The 14,708-nt window shown below is 45.7% G+C and overlaps 6 protein-coding genes across 6 annotated transcripts; 2 read left to right on the top strand and 4 right to left on the bottom strand.

Moving 5' to 3' along the window:
- Positions 1-15: 15 nt before the first annotated feature.
- On the bottom strand, positions 16-1,800 carry SAMD00019534_091630 (hypothetical protein; the record flags this gene model as incomplete). Its single annotated transcript, XM_012895577.1, has 3 exons — positions 16-945; positions 1,040-1,484; positions 1,550-1,800. 3 exons carry the CDS (start codon positions 1,798-1,800, stop codon positions 16-18), a joined length of 1,626 nt encoding a protein of 541 aa, XP_012751031.1.
- Positions 1,801-2,598: 798 nt separating this feature from the next.
- Positions 2,599-4,380, top strand: SAMD00019534_091640 (hypothetical protein; the record flags this gene model as incomplete). The annotated part of the gene is made up of 4 exons (XM_012895578.1): positions 2,599-2,740; positions 2,829-3,287; positions 3,368-4,060; positions 4,127-4,380. Coding segments are annotated over 4 exons (1,548 nt in total), but the record flags the coding sequence as incomplete, so codon positions are not given.
- Positions 4,381-4,420: 40 nt separating this feature from the next.
- SAMD00019534_091650 (hypothetical protein) lies at positions 4,421-6,715 on the bottom strand (the record flags this gene model as incomplete). The annotated part of the gene is made up of 1 exon (XM_012895579.1): positions 4,421-6,715. The coding sequence occupies one exon, from the start codon at positions 6,713-6,715 to the stop codon at positions 4,421-4,423; it is 2,295 nt and encodes a 764-aa protein (XP_012751033.1).
- A 1,647-nt stretch (positions 6,716-8,362) lies between these two features.
- Positions 8,363-9,018, top strand: SAMD00019534_091660 (hypothetical protein; the record flags this gene model as incomplete). The annotated part of the gene is made up of 2 exons (XM_012895580.1): positions 8,363-8,516; positions 8,594-9,018. The coding sequence occupies 2 exons, from the start codon at positions 8,363-8,365 to the stop codon at positions 9,016-9,018; spliced, it is 579 nt and encodes a 192-aa protein (XP_012751034.1).
- Positions 9,019-9,113: 95 nt separating this feature from the next.
- SAMD00019534_091670 (hypothetical protein) lies at positions 9,114-9,822 on the bottom strand (the record flags this gene model as incomplete). Its single annotated transcript, XM_012895581.1, has 3 exons — positions 9,114-9,122; positions 9,199-9,365; positions 9,432-9,822. Coding segments are annotated over 3 exons (567 nt in total), but the record flags the coding sequence as incomplete, so codon positions are not given.
- Positions 9,823-10,156: 334 nt separating this feature from the next.
- On the bottom strand, positions 10,157-14,377 carry SAMD00019534_091680 (hypothetical protein; the record flags this gene model as incomplete). Its single annotated transcript, XM_012895582.1, has 3 exons — positions 10,157-13,842; positions 13,916-14,189; positions 14,315-14,377. 3 exons carry the CDS (start codon positions 14,375-14,377, stop codon positions 10,157-10,159), a joined length of 4,023 nt encoding a protein of 1,340 aa, XP_012751036.1.
- Between the last annotated feature and the right edge of the window lie 331 nt (positions 14,378-14,708).

A 14,708-nucleotide genomic window follows, 5' to 3' on the forward strand; every position in this document is an offset into this window, starting at 1 on the left:
TAAAATACCTGGATCCTACTCATTCACCACTTCATCCTCGTCAGCCTCCTCCTCCCAATTGTCCTCATCATCCTCCTGAACCTGATCCTGTTCTTCCTCCTCCTCTTCTTCCTCCTGATCTTCTACCTCAGCCTCATCGACGTTTGCTGGATCTGGAACAACCATGAACTCCACAAAGAACAAGTGACTGTGGAATGATGTTGCTCTGATCTTGAAATCCATCATCTTTACATTCTTGAAGGTCTTGCTCACAGCAAATCCAGACTTGAACACAAACCTTTGATTAGTAGAACCTTCATATATACGGCCCTGCTTATAAGTTCTCAATGCGCCATACTTGTACTTGGTGGGGTTCAACTCATACTTGAACGAGTGGCCCTCACCGTCCATACCGGTTAGCTCAAGATTCTTCTGGTCGTTGTGATACTGGCCATAGAAGCGAAGGGTGATGTTCCTGGGTTGGTCTAAGGAGATGGTGTAGTTCCTCATCTCAACCAATAAATAGGGGTTGCCCTGGCAGCCAGAGATGGCTTCAACCATACCGTCTCGCTCCATTACACTATCCAACCTGTGAGAGCCATCCCTAAACAAGTCCCTGCCATCCATCCTCATGATATAGGCATTGGGCAAGATGGGCAACTCAATCTTCTTGTCTGGAACGCCATCCTTGGGTAATTCCTGAAAGAATTCCGTGTCCTTGTCATGGTCGTACATGATCAATTGCACCGGATACATGAATACATCACTCTTGAGTAACATGTGGGCAGACTCGGAGAAGCCATCATATCCATCATCGGGGTGTGCGTGGTAGGCGATGAGTGAGAGGCCACGCATGATCTTCTCATGTAACTTCTCCGAGTTGGACTTGACACCATTTGGTGATAACTTGTCCGGCTTCCTTCCAGACACGAATATCTCATCATAGTTGAGTTGATACCAGAAGGCCTAATGTTTGATTGTTTGATGTATGAGTGTGTGTTAGTGAGTGATTGGAATTGTTCCAATGTTGGACTGATTGACTGATTGCTCAAATACATACATTGATCAGTCCATGCAATGAGATATCAATGAACAATGCTTCAACGTAGAATTTGACGACAAATTGAAGGTACTTGGGATTGGCACAGAAGTTCTTCAGGGCTCGACTGTGGTCACGAACCAATGCAATCTTGGTTCGGATGTCAGACAAGAAGTCAGCCTTGATCACTTCTTTGTGGTCCAGCTTGTAGACAAGTGCGGCCAGGTCCGACTTCATATCACCACAAGAGCCCCTCAAGTTCTCCAGAACAGTGCCACAGATATCAGTCCACATTCTGATCTCACTGTCCTTGATCTTTGAATCAATGATTCCAATGATCTCCTTCTTCAACTCAGACAACTTCTTGTCCAACTCCTCCTTGGTCACCTCATCAGCAGGCGAGGCACGTTTCCAAAACAACTGGAACACACCTTGCATCAATGATCCAATCACTGGGATACATCCACTATTGATTGATTGGTTGTGTGAGTGATCGTGTGATGGGATGATTGATTATGTGAGGTGACTTACACGACTGATTCGAAGATGATTTTGACGTCTTCTTTGTCAACTTTGAGACCATCTCTCTGGATGTCGGCCACCACTTGGAATGGATCTTTAATATCAATGGCATTGCACATCATACAGAATGGTATGATTTGCATTGGATTCTTCTTGATTGCATCAACAACTCTCTTGCCCATCTCACTGGCCTCCAACTCCTCTGTATCCTTTCCAGACACCTCCGTGATACGTGGATATTCAACCAATGTTGTTGACATAATTAATGTATATTATTATTATTATGTAAATATATTTATAAGTTTGAATGAATTAATGAATGATTGGAATTGGATTGTTGGAGAATAATTAAAATGGATTGTAGGATGGATGGATGGAAGGATGCTGATTGATATTGATTGATGAGGATGTGGATGGATGTGGAGGAGCCCTACTGGTCATCATTCATTCAAGCATTCACTCACTCACTTACCAATCTTCGTACATGTGATAGTTGGATAAAGAGATTGATTGATTGGTTGGATGATGGGCGTGTGTGAAGTTGTAGAAAGACCATGAATGAGGAGTCATTTAATTTGCTTTGGCCAACAACACTTATAAGTGAGTGGGGCTATACCAAGGGTCACCAATCATAATGCAAATGATAATATATATTATATAATCTTCAACATTGTGAATATGTATATTTGTTACCAAGTCTTGATTAATGTTGTGCGATTTCATTTTGTTTGATCAAACATATGATATCGTCATCATTCATTAATATGTAAGCCCATGTGGCTAGCTTGACTTATTCAACCCATATAATATAATATTATCTGTAATCTAATTATCTGTATGACATAAAGTATTTGAATGAATGAAACCATTGTGGACTTGTATCTTCAAAATCGCACTCACACACTGTTGTTCGAACTTTCAAAGAAGCTGATCGGCATCCAACCCATGTTTGAGGTCCCTTGACCTGGGTTATTCATTCAATTACAATCTTGAAACAAGTTATTCATGTACATATATATATAATAAACTTAACTAAACTAAACAAAGAAAGAAAGAATATGTGGAGAGTAGAGACATGCTCGAATGAGCCTTACCCTAGATGTGCACATCAATGTGATGTTGTTGGCGACTATGTATATATGTTTGGAGGATGGACTGATGAGAACCAGATGCTTAACGATCTACACAGGTTCAATATAGGTATATATAACTTATATATCATACACATGAACGAACGAACAATCACTCACTCAATCACTCAATCACTCACTTACTCAATCAATCAAAGATACTTGGGAATGGGAGGAGATTAGACCACAGGAACAGAATCAACCGATCATTGCGAGGAATGGACATACACTTACAACTTATAATAAGATGTTGGTGTTGTTTGGTGGAGGATCATTCGCTGGATTCTTGAATGATGTTGCAACGTTTGATACAGAGACACAGAGATGGATACATCAGAATACAGAGGGCGCCATTCCATCAGGCCGTTCAAAGCACTCGGCATCAATAGTGGGCACGTACTTGTATGTGTTTGGAGGAGGCGATGGTGTAAGACTGCACAATGATCTATATTGTCTTGATCTTGGTACGATGCACTGGGCGTTGGTCGAGGCCAAAGGACAAGCACCATCACCGCGCTGGGGTCACACAATGGTTGCGCTCGACTCCAAGCGATTGCTAATCTTTGGAGGTCACTCAGGAACAAGGCGATTGAATGACTTGCACATGTTTGATATTGGTAAGGGTCCTCACTTTGGTGATCGATCAATAATGGAACCATTCCACTCACTCACTCTCACATCAATCAATCAATTACAGAGACGAATCAATGGTCTCAGCCACAGATAATGTCGGAGCCTGCGGAGACACCTCAGCCACGTGCTGGACACACGGCATCAATGATTGGACCGTACATGGTTGTGTTTGGTGGAGGCGATGGACATATATTGGATGACTTTGTTGGACTGGACACGAGGACATGGCGATGGTGGAAAATAATGCCCGATACACCAGGCGGACGATGTGCACATTCAAGCAGTGTGATCAAAGATAAGCTGGTGATATTCGGTGGTGGAAATGGTCTACATTGCATTAGGAAGATGGTAGTGTTCTCAAACATTGATAACATTGATTCATTATATCAACAATCAAGACTTAAAGGTGGCAATCATTATATTGATAACAACAATAATAGCAACGATAGTAACAACAACAACAATAATAACAACAATAATAATAGTGGAACACCAAACAAAAAGGTAGTAACAACTCCAAAGAAGTTGGTAAAGGCTGATGTCAACGAGTCCTTGCTATCATCAACAATTGAATCACTGGCAAAGAAGGTACAGGATATCAACAGTCGTCCTGCCAATCACAATGAACCCCAACAACCGCCACAGCCACAGCAGCCGCAGCCACAGCAACAGCCACAGTCACATCCACAACCAAAAATACTGGCGACAAACATTGACAAACTACAAGATAGTTGTCTCACTGATCGAGAGAGAAGAGGTATGATTCCATCATCATTACTCAATCATTCATGATGACTAACCCATCATCAATCAATCATCTTAGACATCAAATCATTCTTGACAAACATTGGAATGAACAAGTTTATTAATAGGTTCATTGAGGAGGAGATTGATACGACTGTATTACACATGCTCAATGAGGATCATTTGAAGCAGTTGGGTATCACTCTACTTGGTGACAGATTGGCAATAATCAAGGGTATCCGAGAATCATCACTTTACATCTTCAAAGGCTTACCTCCACTCCCAATAGACATCGATCCCAACTTCAAGATGGTGGACGACAAGATAGACTTGTAAATAGATAGATATTATTATATATTATATGTATATTGTATTAAAGTATTAACAGATATGTTGAAAGTACAACCAAGAGGATTGGTATCAGGTTCATCTGTTGTTGGAACAGTCGTGGCGACGCGGAATTGGAGTTCTCCTCGCCATCCTCTTGGACATTGATTGGTGGCGGTATAAATCGTCCTTGAGCAATGCGGCCAATGTAGAAGGTGCCTTGGAACTCGCCAAGGTCGGAACCAAACTGGATGCCATCGATCTCTGCACCCTCCCAGATACCAAAGTCAATGAATGGGATGTTGAGCTCGATCCATTGGTTGGCGGGGAACGTGCCGCCCATGTACTCGGCAAGACCCAGTGGCTGCACGGGCTTGCCCTCCACGGTCAGGTAGATGCTTGCCTTGACCTGGCGAGGCGGGTCGTTGTTGTCATTGTTGGCGTTCTGATTGGGATACTGGAAGAGCGGGTTGGGCGCGTACAGCATGTTGAAGACGATTCCATCGAACATGTTCAGATCGGACGTTCCGTTCTTGAAGCCCAGCGCCACTCTCGACGTCGGATGGATGACCCAGGAGAGGGTCTGGCGGCCACGGAACAGGACGTCTTTGTTGTTAAAGTCCACCGAGCCGTAGCTGTAGTTCTCGACCTCGGCCGACATCACACCCTTGGAGAACACCGAGTCAAAGTCCTCCAGACACGTTGAGCCGTTGTTGACACTGATGTCGTCCAGGTAGATGATGCCAGTGTACTCGTGCACGACCTCGTTGATGAAGAAGCCGTCAAAGTATTGGGTGGTAGGCGGGTTCACCTGGAACTTGTCCAGAGGGATCGCCACACGATACCATGTGAACACTTGCATGCCTCCCGTAAGGTACTCATTGAGGTTGATAGCGCCCACCTTTGTTCGGTTGGACGTCAGCCAGATCTGGAACTCCTGCGTGCCGAACGCACCTCCATTGATCCAGAACGAGAGGAACTTGTACTTGCCGCGGGCGAATGGCTTCTTGACCTGGAAGTAGATCTGTGTGTTGTCCTTCAGGTCGAACGAGTAGCTGTTGAAGCCACGATGTGTCATGGTCGTGCTGTGATTGCTGTGGAACGAAATGGACATATCTCTCCAGGGTGACTGCATCGTGTCGTTGTAGATCCACTCGGGACGGTAGTTGGTGCAGTTTGCGTTGTAGAAGTTCTGTGGGACGTTCGGGCGGTGCCATGGGTCGGACGAGTCGGTGTTGTTGCAGCTCTCCTCGTCTGGAAGGATCTCGATCGCGCGGATGAGCGAGGACGCTGGGAAGGCGGGACCGGCGCCCAAAAGACGCATGTTATTCACGTAGTTGGACACAAAGTACTCGACGCTCTCGGTGGTGATTGGGTTGGCGGTGGTACCAATCGAGGCGTTGTTCACATAGAAGTCAATGCGATACTGTGTCCATGAGATCATGTAGGTGTTGTATCTGTTGCTTGGCTCCAGACCTGGGATGGACTTGATCGTCTCTGACACGGTCTTGCCTTTAGATATCACACCATAGTGCACTGGATGAGTGATATTGGAACCATCGATCATTATATACATTGAGCTCTCAAGGCCCTGATTGCCATCGGTGGCGTAGCATTTGGTCACCGTTCCTGGGACATTGTCCGCCTTGACCGTGCATGTGAAGTTGCCAAAGGGATAACGTGAACCAATCTTGGCTTCTGCACAGACGTAGTTGGCGCGACAGTCACTAGTAACACAGTTGTCCACGGTCAGTGACATGACGGCGATCTTTTGGTCGCGGGTAAAGTTGACTAGAGTTGGCTGCAGGCCGCAGTTGATGTAGGAGAACTTGCGACCATCGATTGCTGGCTCAATCGCATCGGATCCGTTGAACCATGACTTGAAAGGTGGCGGGCAACCGACCAACGTGCCATTCACATTCGATCCATTCAGTGGCTTAACGGTTGGCTTGATCGTTGGCTTGATAGTTGGCTTTATGGTTGGTTTGATCGTCGGCTTGACGGGAGTGGGCGTTGACGGCTTGGGTGTTGTCGCTGGGGGTGACGACGATGAGTGGTCTGGCGTCGTTGAATGAGCCGTCGAGTCCGGCTTGGTGGACGAGGTTGTAGTTGGCTCATGTGAGCTTGTATTTGATGTTGTTGAGGGTGTTGATGATGTTGATGATGGATGAGATGATGATGAAGGAGTAGTCTCGGCTGGGGCTGAAGTTGTCGATGCGGCTGGGGTTGGTGTTGGTGTTGGGGTTGGAGATGGTGTTGTTGCCGTCTCATTTGCAGCGCGTACTACCAATGTCAAAGTCAATAGCAACAGTATAACTGTTGCCAAAGTACAACTCTTCATTGTTTTTTAAGTATATATATTAATAAATAAACTGGATTGATTAATTGATGAGTGAGTGTGATCGTCAGTTTCCAGTTTCCAGGTTCCAGTTTCCATGGAGATGGATACTTACTCTTGGTTTAGGAAATAAATAAATAACCTAAGTTAATAGGAGGAGGAAGAAGAAGTAGGTTGGTTGTATGAATGGAGGTAGAGAGTAGTAGTAGTAGTGATGGGTTGGGTTTGGTTGGTTGCGTTGAGAGAAAGAGGAGGAGAGATAAAGTTTATAAAGTGAGGTGAGTGGAGTGAGTGGAATGGATGTCAACAACTCTTAAAGGAGGAAGTTATATTATATATGTGTTGTCAATGTTTTAAGAGAGAGTTTGAATTGGTTGTAGTCTGACTCTTTATTAGATGTTGTTGATGATGTTGATGATGATGATGATGTCCCCAACTCACACACACAGACATCATCGTTGGTCCAACCATCAATCAATCAATCAATCAATCAATCAAACGTCGTCATCATCAATCAACAACAACAACAAGTGCATGTGTCATCATCAACAACAACCACCACATTACGCACTACTTAGTACTACTTCTAGATAAGATTGCTAGTTGGGTCAGGTCATATATTATGTACGTCTGTCAGTCTGGCAGTCTGTGAATGATTGATTGAGTGAATGAATGAGTGAGTGAGAGTGACCCGACATCCACCACCAACACTTACTTAATACAAGCTTGACGTTGGTTGTCCAACTTCCATCAACACCAACACATCAAACAACATGCGTGTGGTATCAAACAGTGTGTCCATGGACAAGTCTGTCTACAATGTAATAACACGCAAACCTTATTACATTAGGATATCATTACTTGATTGATTGAGGGTGTATTGTGTGTATTGTGTATGTGAGTTGAATGATCAGTGTGTATGTGTGTGTGAGATAATGTTGTTTGATTGTGTGTGTGATCACCAAACCAGTGATGGTGGTGATCTAACACTCGCATTATTGACAACACTTGCCCTGATTTGGAAGTTGTCAACTTATAAGTATATGATTCACCTTGGAAGACCATCGTCCTCCATATGTTGAACGACCCCCTACAGGTCCCTCTAGGCCTTGACCAACAGTTACCCTCAACAACGCACTATAAAGACAATGTTCGTAGACAAGTTCTTGACTGGAGGTACTCTATGAGCAACAAAAGATTGCAACGAATGCAGTAAAGGGAGAAACAAGAGAAAAGTAGTCGTTCCTCTTGGAGTACAGATAATGAAAGTGATAAATATGTTATAAATAGAACATGTCACACAAGCTAACGCAAAAACAGGACAAAAATGGTCTTGGGCAAAGCTTCCGGAATTCCCTCTCTCGAAACGGAATGATCAGACAATGCCTCTAGAGGAAGATTCATTGTAGCCCAGAAGCAACTCTCGAGCAGTGTTGACCACTCTTTCATTCATTCACACACAATCAATGTTGTTGTTGTGTTAAATGTTGTTGATGATACTGATGATGTTCAAAAGGGTCGAGAAGTGTGAAGTTGATTGAACTATCACACTCTACTTCATCACCATTCATTATAAATATACTTAAGTATACATATATAATACAACAAAGAAAGAAAGAAACAAAGAAAGAAAGAAAAATGGCAAGCAAGATGAAAAAGGTTGCCGTCATTATGGGTAGTGTCCGTACTCATAGAATCAATCATGTCATTACAAACTGGTTCGTCGCTACCTCTGGTCTCAAAGACAAGTTCAACGTGGAGATTGTCGATTTGAAAGATTGGATGTTGCCTCCATACGATGAGAGTATGTTGTTGTTGAAGATGAAGTTGAAGATTGGGAGCAACATTACTAATCGTAGTCCATTGACTTTACTCTTATAGTTGTCGCACCAATGTCTTTGAAAGGTGCCTACACGACAGAACATGGAAAGAAGTGGCAAAAGTACATTGATGGTATGGAGGGATTTGTGTTTGTAACGCCAGAGTACAATAAGAGTGTTCCACACGCTCTAAAGACACACGTGGATTATCTCTTCACCGAGTGGAATGGAAAGCCAACCTCAATCGTGAGCTACGGATACAGTGGCGGTGATAGTTCATCCGATCACTTGCAATCGATCCTCGGCCGCAAGAGTGCCATTCAGGTCAAGATGACCGAGACACTTCCCCAGCTCCTCCTCAAGAAGGATATCTTCAATGAGAAATGGGAAATCGCCGACATCAACTCTAGCTTTGCTCAGTATCTGCCAGCTACAAAGAAAGTAGTTTCCGAGTTGGATGCTCTATTCAAGTCATCAACAAAATGATCATTATATCATTGATTGATTGATTGGATTTATTAACATGGACGGACAGACTTCACTGGACTGGATTCTGGAATGATTGATCATTCATAAGTTTATTCCTTCAACTAATAATAGTAGAAATGATGGATATAGGTTAATCCATGATCGATTAAATAAGGAAATATTTCCAATTATACTTACAAACTTGTCCGACTCTGAACAATCATCATGAGTGTACTTGATCGGATCATTGATGTCCAGTCTTCCCCTCTCCTCATTGGTGTATACAATAGCATAAGTACATTCATACTTTTGTGTATCCTGTCTTCCAAAGAACCCGGACAAGAACATGAACTTGGACTTGGCAACTATCATTATTATCATGTTAATATTCTATTCTATTTAGTTTGAAGATAATATTGTTCCAAACATACCGTCTAATATAGAGTTGAATTTATCCTTAATGCTATTTATCATATCATCTTCATTGTCTATAGAGTCGTTTAGCTTGCCATTGCCTTTCTGTTGTTTGATATCAGGTTGGCATGATTGTCTATTAAATGATTGATCGTCCATCATTAGCTCATCAATTCCTTCATCTTGTTCATAATCTCCAGCTTGAAATGATATCTTTGGGTATCTCAATGGTTGTTCATTATGTTGTTGATGTTGTTGATGAAATGGTTTAACTACACCTCTTGTGTACTCATTATCATTGCTCCGTTTCCTTGATCCTAGACAAGGTACCTCTGACAACTCCACATTCTCGCATGCTTCGTCCACGAATGGATCTTCAAATCCAAGATCAACAAGTTGTCCTTCCATACTTATATATATATTATTCAAGTTATTTATCTATCTCTCTACCTATTCATCATTATTAATACAGATAGATTTTGGATCAATCAAGAGGTTGGCTCTTGATCCAAGTTGTAGAAGGGTACATAATTACACAATGGAGGGCAATAACAAAGGGATGGGGTAAGTGAGTAAGTGCGCCATCCTGGAATTCCAGCCATCACTCTCTCACTCACTCACACAGTTGATCAAGTAGTGTGGTGTCGTGGGACTGCCCACTGATCATCACCACCATCCAATGTAGGTAACATACACACTTATAAGTGGAGGTAATATTTATATATATATATATTTATTCAATTCAATACACCTTTCTCCTGGTGATTGTTCTCTTTGGTCTGTTTAGTGTGATGAATGAGTCTGCCACTGGTGCTGATGGTGCTGATGATTTGCTTATTGTTGGTTGCGGTGGTTGGGCGACATCGCCATCAACCTCCTCATCATCCTCCTCGTTGTTGGAGACTTTTCTGGATGTGGCAGCCTTCTTGTTTGTTCTTCTTGTACTCAACGGCTTCTTGGATGTTGTTGAGGTTGATGATGTTGAGGTTGTTGATGTTGATGAAGTGTTGTCGTTGTTATTATTTACATTATTGTTGTTGTTGTTGTTGTTGTCCTCTTCCTCCTCCAACGAATCCATTTGAATGGCTGGCTTACTCGAGGTGTGTGCGATGCTCTGGTTCACCTTCTTTAGGGACGATGTGATGGCGTTGAGCTTGGTGATCTTCTCTTTGCGCTCCAATGCGTTTCGAACACTGGCCAATATCATCTGCTTTGGTCCCGTTCGATTAATTCCAACCAATGGCTGTGTCTGCTGAGTCGTTGCCGTTGATGTTGATGCTGATGCTGCCTTTGCTGCTGCCTTTGCCGACGCCTTGGCTGCTTCTGCAATTGGTGGTACAATGGCCACTGGCTTGCCAGCCGCCCTCTTGGTGCTAAGTGTGACGATGGGTGACACTTCTGGCAACTCTTGGAAGCTGACCTTCTTGGCAGAGGATGGGGGAGGTGGCTGCTTGGCTGGTGAGGGCTCAGCGACGGCCACAGCATTGGACTTGGCCTTCTTCTTTGGACGCTTGGCTGCATCCTCGTCGACCTCATCATCGTCCTCATCCATCATTGTCGCAGATGATCTGGTTGGTTTGAGACTGGCCTTGGTCGTCAGTGTCTTCTTGGAAGCGGCGGCGGGTGCAACGGTGGCGGCCTTCTTGGTCTTGGCATTGGTCTTCTTTCTCTGAGGTGTCTGCTCGTGCTCATGCATGTCCTCCTGCTCCGACTTGAATCCAGGTGTTGACATGGCCGATGTGTCTGTGGCCAATGGACTATCGGCCAGTACTGTCATCTTGACGGCGGGCGTAGCCGTCGACGACTTCTTAGTCATGTTGGCAGGACGGTACTTGACGGCGGACTTGAACAGATCCGAGTCGTTGAGAGATGCGTCTCCATCAGGCTCAGCCTCGTGGTCGGCATAGTTGATAGAGTCGGTCAGCTTGACAAATGATCGCTCGTCGCCATTGTCATCGCTGTCGCCAAAGGCCTCCTCGTCTGGATATCCATGTGTGCTCTGGCTGCTGTTGCTCGACTGGTAGATACTGTTCTTCTGTGTGGACAGCTTCAGGGCCGACTGCTGTAGACGTCTCTTCTGCGCAGATGTGCCCGGTGTCTTGTGCACGCCTGGCACCAGATCAGCCATCGACATGGCATTGTTCTTTGGAGGTGTTGCCGACTCCTCTCTGTGTTGGTCTTCGTCGTCCATGTCCTCCTCATCCATGTTGTTGATGTTCTCCATCATCTCCTCCTCGTCGTCGAATGAGAGCGCCTTGGGTGGCGAGAAGTTGGGCAGTTGGAAGGTGACGTCGCCAAGAAGGTCCATGCTAAACTGAACGGCTGGCATGATGGGCTTGCTTGAGGCCATGGCGGCGGCACGTCTCTTGGTTGCGGTGGCGTTGGCTTTGGTGGCAGTGGATGGGGTCGATGGTACGTTGGGCAGCTTGACATCAAACAACATTGCCAATCTCTTCCTCTTGTCTGCCTCGGACTCGACTGGTCTGGACATGGACAGCATGGGCGTCGACAAAAGTGGAGTGTTCATCACACCCTGGGGCTGCTTCTGTGCAGTGTTGATGATGTTGTTGTTGTTGGCGTACTTTGAGCGTGCTGAAGAAGATACAGATACGCTTGGAGTCTGAAGACGACCGTTGGTGGCGCCCAGTGGTGTACTTGGCACATCCATCATGATGGAGCTGGGTGTGGCGAGCAGGCTCGAGAGGGAGGCCTTGAGGCGCATCTGCATCTCCTTCTCCTCGCGATCCAATCGCTCCTTCTCCAGCTTGGCCTTGCGAGCCTTCTCCTCCTTCTCGCGTGTCTTGCGCTCTTCGCGCTCTAAACGCATCTTGGCGGCCATCTCTACTACGTACTTCTCGCGCTCATTGATCTTGTCATGTATGGTGGCCAGCTCCTTCTGTCTGTCCTCGTGCTCCTTCCTCGCGCGCTCGGCATCCTGCAGTATCTTTAGCCTCTTTTGTTCCTCAAACAGCTGCTTCTTTGCCTTCTGGCTTTCTTTGCTCAAGGCCTTCTTGGTCTCGATGGCAGCGGCTTGGACCTTCTTTGTGGCAGATGCAGCGGCGGCGGCGGCCGTCTCCTCGGCAGCCTGTCTCTTTTGTTGTAGCTCCAGCTCTTGTTGCTCGAGTTGCAACATCATCTTGCGCTCGGCAGCCTCGGTTTCCTTGTTGAGTCTCTGTTGCTCCAGCTCGGCCTCCTTGTTCAGTCTCTGTTGCTCCATCTCAGCCTCCATGTCGAGCTGTCTCTGTCTTTGGGCCAGTACCTTGGCTTCGGCCTGAGCCTTGGCCTCTTGCTTCCTCTGTAAGATGAGCTCCTTCTCGCGGGCGTTCATCTGCATCAACTTGTTGACCTTGTCATTGTCGGCCTTCTTGTTGGCGAGCAGGTTCTCAATCTGTCTCTGATAGGCAGTGTCGTCGTCCATCTCTGTGTCGGTGGTCTCAGTGGCGTCCACGCCACGCTTGATGTGTTGGTTGAGTCTCTGATTCATCTCTGAGGAGAGCTCGCGCTCACGCTCCTCCAGTGCCTCTTGTGCCTTTCGGGCAAGCTCCAGCTTCTCTCGCTCCAGCTTCTCCTTTCTGCGCTGCTTCTGTGCATTGACGCGCTCCAACTCCAGACGCTCCTGCTCCTGTTCCTCCAGTTCCATGCGCTCGCGTTCTTCGCGCTCCAGCCTCTCACGATCCTCCCTGGCGGCTTGCTCACGCTCCATCTTTCGTTGCTTCTCACGCTCGAGCACCTCGCGGGCTTCCTTGCGCTCCTGCTCCAGCTTGGCCTTGGCCGCGATCTCGTCCTTTCTAAACAACTCGACCTCGTCCTTGTTGTTCCACGATACGTTCTTGGCCTGTTGTTGCTGCTGCTGTTGGAGTTGGAAGGGGATGGGATCGTCAGCGGGGTCTGCCATGCTGAAGGATTTGGCTGTGTCTGGCGACTTGGGGTACTCTGGGCCCTTGCTCTTGATGGCCGGCTTGAGGGCCTTTGGTGTGGCACCTGGGCCAGCCGCCAACTTGACAGCGCTGCTGGTGACGCCATTGACATCAGATGTAGTGTTGCAACAGACACGACCCTTTGGTGTCGACGATGGTGACTTGGAGGGTGTTGATGTGTTGGTCGCGGCAGTCTTTGATGGAGTTGTGACTGTCTTGGCGGGTGACTTGGCCGGTGTGGTACCTGCCTTTGCTGGCGACTTGGCCGGCGTGACACTCGCTTTGGCCGGTGACTTGGCCGGTGTTTTGTTGTTGGTGGATGCTTTTGTAGCTGTGCTGGATGTTGATGTCGTTGTGGTTGAAGGGGTGGCGGGGATGGCCGCCTTGCCATTGGGCGTCCTTCCATTTTGTTGTGGCTTGGCGGGTGTCTTTGCCTTGGCCGGTGTGGCTGGGAAATCGAATATACTCTCGTCCACCTCCACTACTTGATCATGGTCGTCATCACTATGATCTTGATGTGTTGTCGCTGAGATGATTCATTAGTGTTTGGAAACCAAACATGTGACTTGTGATCATGTACATACCCTCATCATTATCATCATTGTTGTTGTTATTGTTGTTGTACATGCTATGATCGTCGTCTGTGATTGTATTGTCCTTCTTCTTATGACTTGTTTGTTTCTTTTGTTGTTGTTGCCTTGAATCATCATTCCAAAAGGCGAGTATGTTGGCACTACCAAAGTCATCGAGCTGTTGGTCACGAGGTGCCTTGCCACCAACCAAATGCTGTTGTTTGTTGATCACCGTGTTGCCTCCATAACTCGTCTTTCGTGTATAGGTATTTACTCTTTTCGAACTCTGTTATATCGTTATGTTGATTGATTGTTTGATTGATTGATTGATTGATTGGTCGTGTCAGTAGAGTTGAGTGAGTTGTCGCGATCCATTAACCAGCCAGTCAGGTCAGCAAGCCAGGTACATACTCTGTCATTATTGATACTTGTGTCAGCAACCGAGTTTACGTTTGCCGATCTTGAAGTATTCATTGTTGTTGACATTGTATTGATATTTGTTGTTGTTGTCGATAAAGTGAAGTGAGCAGTGAGCAGTGAGCTGTGTTCACCTTTGTAGTAGTTGTTGTTGTTGTTGTTGTTGCTCTCACTCAATCTTATATATTTGTTTGATACAACCTATAAGTAAGTAAGTACGTAATGTTTGCCAATGTATAAGTATATGTATATCTATTATCTCTACAAGTGTCTGTCGATTGTGTGTATTGCTGTGTTCGCGCCAAATCAAAAGACCCTATTACTTAAAATTTTGAAAAAGGGCGCCAACTTTGAATCAAAAAAAAGTCACGGTTCAATGGAATGATGG

Source organism: Acytostelium subglobosum, assembly GCF_000787575.1.
Source record: "Acytostelium subglobosum LB1 DNA, scaffold: scaffold21, whole genome shotgun sequence".
In the NCBI taxonomy this organism is placed as follows: Eukaryota; Evosea; class Eumycetozoa; order Acytosteliales; family Acytosteliaceae; genus Acytostelium; species Acytostelium subglobosum.